The 10000-nt window shown below is 45.9% G+C and overlaps 1 protein-coding gene across 1 annotated transcript in view; it reads right to left on the bottom strand.

Annotated features, from left to right (window-relative positions):
* Positions 1-10000, bottom strand: part of LOC125027547 (stromelysin-3-like) — a 29061-nt gene that overhangs the window by 9917 nt on the left and 9144 nt on the right. Inside the window, exons 2-5 of the mRNA XM_047616640.1 lie at positions 4717-4958; positions 3910-4062; positions 2204-2325; positions 1286-1450 (exon numbers count right to left, since the gene is read on the bottom strand). Of these exons, the coding sequence (XP_047472596.1) occupies positions 1286-1450; positions 2204-2325; positions 3910-4062; positions 4717-4950 (674 nt within the window). The 5' untranslated portion in view covers positions 4951-4958. The remainder of the gene's footprint in view (positions 1-1285; positions 1451-2203; positions 2326-3909; positions 4063-4716; positions 4959-10000) is intronic.

Here is a 10000-nt window from a genome sequence, read left to right as displayed (position 1 = left end):
TTTCTTGCGTGGTTCTCGGTGATAGATAGGTTGATAGATAGGTAGATAGACAGAAAGATAGATAGATAGGCCAGTAGGTAGACAGATAGATAGATAAATAGATAAGCAGTTAGGTAGGTAGGTAGACAGATAGATAGGTAGGAGGTAGGTAGGTAAGTAGATAGATAGATAGATAGATAGATTGATTGATTGATTGATAGGTTGATAAGTAGATAGATAGGTAGATTGATAGATATACAGATATGTGAGTAAGTAGATATGGATAGTTATTTCTTGAGACAAAAAAGACAGACAGAGGAGAAATAGATAGATAATAGATAGATAGAGAGAGAGAGAGGGGGGGGGGGGGGGGGGAGAGAGGGAGAGAGAGAGAGAGAGAGAGAGAGAGAGAGAGAGAGAGAGAGAGAGAGAGAGAGAGAGAGAGAGAGAGAGAGAGAGAGAGAGAGAGAGAGAGAGAGAGAGAAAGAGAGAAAGAAAGAGAAAGAGAAAGAGAAAGAGAAAGACAAAGAGAAAGAAAAAGTAAAAGAAAAAGAAAAAGAAAAAGAAAAAGAAAAAGAAAAAGAAAAAGAGAAAGAGAAAGAGAAAGAGAAAGAGAGAAAGAGGAAGAGAGAGAGAAAGAGAGAAAGAAAGAGAAAGAGAAAGAGAAAGAGAAAGACAAAGAGAAAGAAAAAGTAAAAGAAAAAGAAAAAGAAAAAGAAAAAGAAAAAGAAAAAGAAAAAGAAAAAGAGAAAGAGAAAGAGAAAGAGAAAGAGAGAAAGAGGAAGAGAGAGAGAAAGAGAGAAAGAGGAAGAGAGAGAGAAAGAGAGAAAGAGGAATACGCACAAAATACTTTCCTAATACAGTTTATAAAAGGAAAAAAATACCTCAAAAATAGCCAATAACAGAAGCAGGTGTACTTGCCTTACATTGAAAGTGAAAATATTAAGCTTTCCCATCAAACCTTCTAAAACAATAATGGGTGTTTTATCTGTGCTTAGCCCATTTATAAAACAACAAGATGACTTAAATCTGCATTTATCCCAACGTGATTCGCTTCCTCTACATATCCCTCATTCATAAAGCAATCATGACACTTAAAATACAAAGTCTATTTCTATCTCTTTCTAAAATATATATAACAACAATTCTACTCCCTTTTTCTTTTATTTTTTTTTTTCTCTCTCTCATTTATCATCATTTAACGTTTCTTTCTTTCATTTTTTTCTCTGTCTCTCATTTATCATCACTTCACGCTTCTTTCTTTCTTTGCTTTGTCTCCGTTTATCATCATTTAACGTCCACTCACCCGTCATGATGGTTATAAGTCGCGAAGAAAATGACGATATCTGCATCAGGCGCCTCTACTTCTTTGAAACTGAGGTGCGAATAAGTGCTCCAGGCATCGAAGGCGCGTCGGAGTTCCTTCTGTACGTTTTCCTTTGAGTAAAGTTGCGGGGTCCAGTTGGCAAGGCTGTGGTGGGGAGGAGGAGGAGGAAAGGGAGGCGTTTTAGTTGCGGGGGAGAACATGAGGGGGAGGGGGAAGGAGGAGGGTCGAGGGAGGGAGGGAGATGCGTTTAATTTTTTTTTTTTTTTTTTGGGGGGGGGGCACGAAAGGTTGGAGGAGGGGAAGTCGTTGACATTGGAGGGGGATACGAGAGGGGGGAAGAAGGGAGAGGGAGGAGGAGGCGTTTAAATTGGGGTAGAACATGAGAGGGAAAACAGGGGGGTGAGGGAGGATGCATTTAAATGGGGGGGGGGGGGCGAGGAGGAGGAGAGGGGAAGAAAACGATTAAACTTTGAGGGAACAAGAGAGGGAGAAGGAGAGGAAGAGGGGAAGGGGCCGTTTAAACTTCGGGGGAGAACACGAGGGGGAGGAGAAAGGGGGTAGGGAAGTGTTTAAACCCGTGTGTGTGGGGGGGGGGGGGGGACACGTGTTTGTGTTGTTTACGCCATTACGGGCTATTTGGAGATTGAAACGACGCGCGGTCAAAACACATATTTGGAATGTTGGTTTTGATTGCCTTCTCTAATGGCCCGAATACCTTGTTGTAATTGGAACTCTTCGACAAAACACAACTCTCGCAATATTGTTTTTGAAAATATTCAAACCCTATTTGAAGTTAGAGCAGTATCATTCATGATCGAGTACTTTTACAAGAAAAAAAAATCCCACACGTGCAACTATCCACAAGACAGTTGCCAACTACTCAAAAAGTCAACTTACAAATAGGTGAGTTCTCGCTTATTCCAGCCTCCAGAACCCACGATGTACCGCTTGGGGCGACGCAGCTTCACGACCTCGTCTGCGTCTACGTCAGGAACGCCACAGCGGGGAGTCTGCATCAGCTGCGAGAGGAGAAGAGAAGTTGGAAGAGGATCAGAGTAGGACTCGACTCGTAAATATTTACCCCGTGATTCAATTGAACGAATTGAAACTTGCAATTTCTTCATAACGTTCTATCCTTCTCTCTGTATCTCTTACTCTCTCTTGAAAAAAAAAAAAAAATACGCATCAAAATCCTTTCTTCACCGATCTGTTTAAGTTTCAACTCGTACATATTTACTCTTGTGATTCAATTGAACGAATTGAAACTCGCAATTTCGTCATTATAAATTATGATTGTCTCTATCTATCTCTCTCTCTCTCTTTTATTCCTAAATCTCCCCAAAAATCCTCTTCTTTAACTGACCTGTTTACTCTTCTTGCATTCAGGCTTCTAAACATTTTTTTTTTTTTTTCGTTCACTCTTGACAGTCTCCCCAATGCCATTATTCAATTGCATCTCCTTTCTATCAAGTCAGGCCGTTCGTCTTGCATCATGTGACTCCCTCGTAAAGCAACAAGAAATGGCTCTTTCGCGATCAGATGTTTATTTAATTAGACATTCTATCCTGCAGATAACAAGTCAAAGCTTTGCACGTTACGAAGGTTAAAAAGCGTGTTATCTGAGGGAGGGATCGCGATTCTGTAGCCTCTCTCTTGTGTTTTCTTGTCTATCTATCTCTCAGCTGGCTGTCTATCTGTCTGTGTGTATGTATATATATATATATGTATATATATACATATATATATGTACATATGTGTATATATATGTATATATATACATATATATATACATATGTATATATATGTATATATATATATATATATATATGTATACATGTCGATTTACCGATCTGTCCTTCTCTCCGATATATATATATATCATGTATAAATTATTTATCTAGTAATCAAAATTCCGTAGTAGATGGAGCGTGGATGGAAAAAAATATAAGAATAAGAAAAGTAAATACATCACTTTAGCTGAACAGATATTTAGCCAGAGAGAAAAGACATATTTTTAAAAATCAGGAAGCGAAATCTCCCCTTCATATCAAAGATTACGAATCATTAGAAATAAACAAGTATTAATACAATGTTAAAAAAAGAGGGAGGAAATAGACAGAGAAAAAAATAAGGCAGTTACCCCCCCCCCCCTTCATATCAAAGATTACGAATTATTTTTTTTAAAAACACCAATTAAATGGTATTGAAAATTCCTCAATCCCGCAACTTTTAAGCAACTTCGCCATTTCTATTGTTTTCCAAATCAACATCGCGGGCAAGTTGTAACCCTATCCCCTTACCCTTAAACGCACAAAAAAACAGATGAATAATTTAAGAGCGATTAAATTACATATATATATATATTAACTGACACCAGAAAAAAATAGTCGGTCAGAAGGAGAGAGAGAGGGGGGGAGAGAAAGGGAAATAGAGAGAAAAAGAGATGAAAAAGAGAAAGGGCCTGAGGCAGAGAAAGAGAGAGAGAGAGAGAGAGAGAGAGAGAGAGAGAGAGAGAGAGAGAGAGAGAGAGAGAGAGAGAGAGAGAGAGGTCACGTGACACCGCCAAGGAGGTCACGCTGCGCAAAGAAATCCCTAGGACCGACCTCGATCGTTGCGTTGTCGATGACGCCTGTCTGGGGGATGCTGCCGAACTTCTGCACGCGTTTGATCGACTCCTCGAGGGTCTGGCGTGTGAAGAGAAAGTCTGCATTTTCGTCTCCTTCGGGAATGTAGCCGAACTTCTGCATGAACTTCACCTGCGAAGGATGGAGAAAGAGCGGGCGGTAAATGGTGAGTCGGGGAGACAGAGGGAAGGGGTATTGTGAAAAAAAAATTGGGAGAGGGAAAGAAGGAGAGAGAGGGAGTGGGAGAAAGAGATGGGGAGGAAGGGAGAAAGAGAGGGGAAGGGAAAGGGAAAAAAGAGAGACAGATGAGCAGAGAGAGAAAGATGAAGACGAGAGATAAAACGCGGTGAACAGAGGATGGTGAGGTAGATAGCGATGGACAAATAACGAAAAGAAGAACAGAGAGAGAGAGACGTATGAAACATGAGGAAAAGACAGATAATGCGTGGATGGAGGGAGAGCGAAGTGAAGGGGAGGTCGAGATAAGGGGGAAAAAGCGGGGTAAAGAGAAACAGATGAGGAGGGCAGTATATACGCAGTCAGGCGATGGGCGGGGAGAAAGGAACAGAGAGGCAGAAATATGGGACGGGATATGGCAAAAAAATATTAACAAAAACAAAAAAGTAAATACAAGAAAGAGATGGAAGAAATATGGATACACGAGAGAACAAATATGCATATATGAGAGATCAAAGACAGGAAAATACTTAAAGAACATTACTTTATTTAGCTTCTATCATGAATTTCACGATGACATCACAGGCAGGGAAGGATCAAGGGACTTACGGCGTGCATGGTGGAGCCGACCCGAGGCGCGTCCGTCGGCTTCGGCGTCAGCGTGGGGGCGACGTGGTCAGGGGCGACGTGGTCAGGGGCGACGTGGTCAGGGGCGATTTCGTTGTGTGGGCGGTGGGCGTAGGAGTCGTCACTGGGGAGGCGAGGGAAAGGGATCCCCACGGGCACCCCGGCGGCGAGGGACGCCAGTGCCACGCACACGAACGTGACGTAGAGAGGTCCCATGGCGGCACCTGGAGGCGAAAGAAGGCTCTGTAAACAGCGTGGCTCTCGCTGGCACTGTGGCACTGCGGCCCTCAGTGACGCCACCCCATCAGGCGACCACACGACCCTGGCTTGCCCCTTCACTTCACTCGCGCACAGAGGGAGCTGCGGGGCGGCGGGAGGGCGCGGCGCTGACCCTCTCCCCCCTCGCCTGAACCTCGTCCCCTCACTACACTGACGCTGCCACAGACGTAACCAGATAGGAGTGTCACTAAGCCGTTGTCTCGCGCTGTCACCGCCGCCGCCTCTCCGGCCCCCACTCTGGCTGGCACTGCCAAGGATGCTCCCCCTGGCCTGCGGTGACACGCGTCGTGCGTGCGTGCGTGTGTGCGTGTGTGTGTGTGTGTGTGTGTGTGTGTGTGTGTGTGTGTGTGTGTGTGTGTGTGTGTGTGTGTGTGTGTGTGTGTGTGTGTGTGTGTCTGTGTGCCTGCGTGTGCATGTATTATTAAATTTGTGTGAGTGTATCTGTTTGAGTGTATTTGTTTTTATATGAAAGATGGAATAATGCAATGCCGCATTGGTATATATTTCTGTATGCCTATTTTTTGTTGCGCCTGTGAGTGTGTCCGTTTATACATGTGTGTGTATAAGTATAAGCATTTACGCGAGTTCGTATATGTCTGTTTACTCTTAAGTGTCTGCATGTTTACATCTCGCTTGCGGCCGCGCCCCCTGTGGTCAGCGGCCGGGCAGGGTCGGGCATGCGGCGGGCGCCTGAGCGTCTCGGCGTTCCCATAATTATGATCTTGTTGAGCTTGTTAGCGAGGAGGAGGCCGAGCGCCGCCGAGGAGCAAGGGCTACACCAACACCGCCGAGACAGAAACAGCAGTAGTAGCGGCCGGCGCAGCAGGTGTGCCAGGAGGAGGCAACTGCTCCGCGCGCCGCCAGATCATCTCGCCAGCCTCGTGCAGACGTTTCTTTCATGTCTCGACGTGACTTTCTTAAGATGATAACTGACATGAATGAGGCCATTTAGCAGGATAGGATAATGAATGAACGAGGCAGCGCTGACGTGTCTCGCAGCTGATAACTGGGTAAGAGCAATCGTGCGCCGTTGCCGGTTACATAACATTTGCTCAGGAGGGAACTTAACTCCACACTAAATTAATAAATCTTATTCATTTGAACGTGTTCTTTTATACACATGAATCTATGTAAATACTGTACTGGCTGGACTCCATCAGACTGAGAATTTCTCGCCTACACACGCACACACACATACATAGGCACACGTACACACATACTGTCCTACTCTACCCTACCCTGACCCCTTGTCATCCCCTCCCCTTACATCTTTATAGTTATTGCGCTGTGGCCTTGCTTTCCCTTTCTTCGTCTTCCCTTGCCATCTTATTCTCATTCTATCTCGTTTCATCATCACAATTTCCACATGTTTTCCCTTCAATGTCTCCTATTTCACTCTCTTCTTTCCCCATCATCTCCCCCATTTCTTCAACTTTCCTCCCCATTATCTCCCCCCTTTCTCCATCATTCTTCCCTATCACCTCCCCCATTTCACCATCATTCTTCCCCACCACCTCCCCCATTTCCCCCTATTTCTCTCCTCATCCCTTCCCCCATTTCTCCACCAATCTTCCCTATCACTATCCCCACCAGCCGCTCTCCTTTCCTGTCCTTGCTGTGTCCTGGTGCTTGGCAGTGTGCTATGCTGACCTCTCGTGACCTTGGTTCTCAAAGCTTTTATATTACGAATCGCCGTATGTTGGCATCCTGGTTGAGGAGAGAGAGAGAGGAGAGAGAGAGAGAAGAGAGAAGAGGGGAGGAAGAGGAGAGAGGAGAGAAGTTGGATGAGGAGAGAAAAAAGTGAAGAGGAGGGTGAGAAGAAGAAGATACGAGAGAGGAGGGAGGAGAGGAGGAGAGGGGGGGAGAGAGAGGGGGAGAGAGAGAGAGAGAGAGAGAGAGAGAGAGAGAGAGAGAGAGAGAGAGAGAGAGAGAGAGAGAGAGAGAGAGAGAGAGCGAGAGAGAGAGAGCGAGAGAGAGAGAGCGAGAGAGAGAGAGAGAGAGAGAGAGAGAGAGAGAGAGAGAGAGAGAGAGAGAGAGAGAGAGAGAGAGAGAGAGAGAGAGAGAGAGGAGGGTGGAGGGGTGTGTGTGTGTGTGTGTGTGTGTGTGTGTGTGTGTGTGTGTGTGTGTGTGTGTGTGTGTGTGTGTGTGTGTGTGTGTGTGTGTGTGTGTGTGTGTGTGTGCGAGCGCACGAACGTGTGTGTGTGTTCTCTGCCCTTTTATGCGTGCCTTATTTTGCTTCGTGTGCGTGTCTATGTGCATTAGCCTGTCTCCGCACACAAACACTCCTAACAAAGTCTTCATTATGAAAATACCGTAATATCTCACATTCCAGGTTCACATCTACATTGCATAATAAACAAGGCTACTGTATCCCACTTGTTGATATTCGTCCAAAGAAAATGTTCACACGTTAAGGGGAAACTGATCTAAAAGCGTCCTCTTCCGAAACCCCCCCAAAAAAAATACAGGATCCTAGTGAGTCACTCAGGACACCCATCCCAGGAAATGCCTTCTGGATGGACGTCTGCGGTTTGTTTACAGTTACCTTCTGCTTGTATCTCTCTGATAATATGTTTTTGTTACAGAATATAATTGTTTTACGTATTTATTTACCTTTTTTTATATTATTATCTTTAGCGTTCTCGCTGTCCTTTTTTTTTTCTTTCTTTCTCTTTCTCTCTCTCACTCTCTCCCTTACTCTCTCCCTCTCCCTCTCCCTCTCATCTTCACCCTCATCCTTACCCTCACCCACACCCCCCCACCCTCCTTTCTCCTTCCTTCCTTCCCTCCCTCTCCCCTTCCCTATCTCACCCCCCACCCCCACTTCCCTCCTCCCTCCACCATTCCCTCCCTCTCTCCCTCCCTCCCTCCACCATTCCCTCCCTCCCTCCCTCCCTCCCAATCGACAACCATGTCCGCCCCGCAGAAGGATCCCGCACGTAATATTCATCACAGACGTCTTGATACGCCATTAATCTTTACGCGTCTTTGTCTGGGGATCTTTGTGGCGGCCGCACCCACCCGTGAGTCACAGCCTGGGCGGGATCTGGCCCTGGGCGGCCTTTGTGGCCATGCCTTTAGGCGCTGGGTACGGAGCCTGTGGCCTTGTCGCCTTGTCGCTCAGATACAATGCGGAGAGTGGGACCCCTTGGTCTTGTTGGCGCGCTGTTGTTGTTGTTGTTTTTGTTCTTGTTCTTCTTCTTCAGCACCTTTGTTTTCTCCTTCTTCTTGTTCGCCTTGTTCTTCTTGTCCTTGTTCTTCTTCTTCTTCTCTTTCTTCTTCTTCCTCTTCTTCCTCTTCCTCTTCCTCTTCCCCTTCTTCTTCTCCTCCTACTACTTCTCCTCCTCCTCCACCTCCACCTCCAGCTCCTCCTCCTTCTTCTTCTTCTCCTCTTCCTCCTCCTCTTCCTCTTCCCCTTCCTCTTCCTCTTTCTTTCTTTATCTCTCTCTTCTCATTCTTCTTATTCATATTCTTCTTCTTATTCCTCCTCCTCTTCCTTCTTCTTCTTCTTCTTCTTCTTCTTCTTCTTCTTCTTCTTCTTCTTCTCCTCCTCCTCCTCCTCCTCCTCCTCCTCCTCCTCCTCCTCCTCCTCCTCCTCCTCCTCTTCCTCTTCCTCTTCCTCTTCCTCTTCCTCTTCCTCTTCCTCTTCCTCTTCCTCTTCCCCCTCCTCCTCCTCCTCCTCCTCCTCCTCCTCCTCCTCCTCCTCCTCCTCCTCCTCCTCCTCCTCCTCCTCCTCCTCCTCCTCCTCCTCCTCCTCCTCCTCCTCCTCCTCCTCCTTCTCCTCCTCCTCTTCCTCTTCCTCTTCCTTCTTTACACTTTTTCTTTAGTTTGCTCTTCCTCTTCTCCCTCTTCCCCATCATCACCACCTTCTCCTAACCCTATCCACTCTCCGTTGCTCTTCCTCATTCTTCTCCTCCTCCTGTCACTTCTTCCTCTTCGTCCTCCGCTCTCTCCTCCTCTTTCATGTGTACCTTTTTTATCCTGCAATTTTTATTTCCTTGACCTTCCCTCCCTCCCTTTCTTCTTCCCCCTGACCTTTGCTCTCCCGGGCGGGAATTTATTTTATCTATCTATTTATTTATCTATTGACTGACTTACTAACTTGCTTGCTAACTTACTTGCTTACTTATTGGTTATTGATCTGTTCTTAATTGATACGCTTATTTATTCGACTATGAGGAGGGGGAGGGGAGGGGAGGGGAGGTGGAGATAGACAGAGATTCAGGCAGAGGAGAGAGAGAGAGAGAGAGAGAGAGAGAGAGAGAGAGAGAGAGAGAGAGAGAGAGAGAGAGAGAGAGTGAGAGAGAGAGAGAGAGAGAGAGAGAGAGAGAGAGAGAGAGAGAGAGAGAGAGAGAGAGAGAGTGATGGAGAGAGGGAGAGGGAGAGGGAGAGAGAGATGGAGTGAGAGCGAGAGAGAGAGAGAGATGGAGTGAGAGCGAGAGAGAAAGAGAGAGAGAGAGAGAGAGAGAGACAGAGACAGAGACAGAGACAGAGACAGAGACAGAGACAGAAACAGAGACAGAGACAGAGACAGGGACAGATACAGACAGACAAACAAACAAACAAACAAACAAAACTGACAAGTAAAAAAACGCCTATCAGACATACAGAGATAAGTACACACGAAACTTTCCTCAAAGATTCACACATCGCTTATCATAACTTTCTTTTTTATATTTTCTTCCTCTACACCCTTAATAAGTTTTCCTGCCTAATGCTACAGGATACAAGTCCCGCCCCTTGAAACGGATCACTGCTTGAAGGTAAATACTTTCCCCCAGTTATTTCAGACGTTGGGTCAAGGGGCCTCGTTATGAACTTGATCTAATTGCAAGCGGATCTTGCGTTGAGTCACAGAGGGGGAGGTTGATCGGGACGGGAAGCGGACCGAAGGGAATTATATATGAATATATATATATGTAGCCTATACATTTAAAACACGCGCGCGCACACACACACACACACACACACACACACACACATACAC

This window comes from Penaeus chinensis, chromosome 7 (assembly GCF_019202785.1).
Source record: "Penaeus chinensis breed Huanghai No. 1 chromosome 7, ASM1920278v2, whole genome shotgun sequence".
Taxonomy (NCBI): domain Eukaryota; kingdom Metazoa; phylum Arthropoda; class Malacostraca; order Decapoda; family Penaeidae; genus Penaeus; species Penaeus chinensis.
This window is presented reverse-complemented; position numbering and strand designations above follow the sequence as displayed.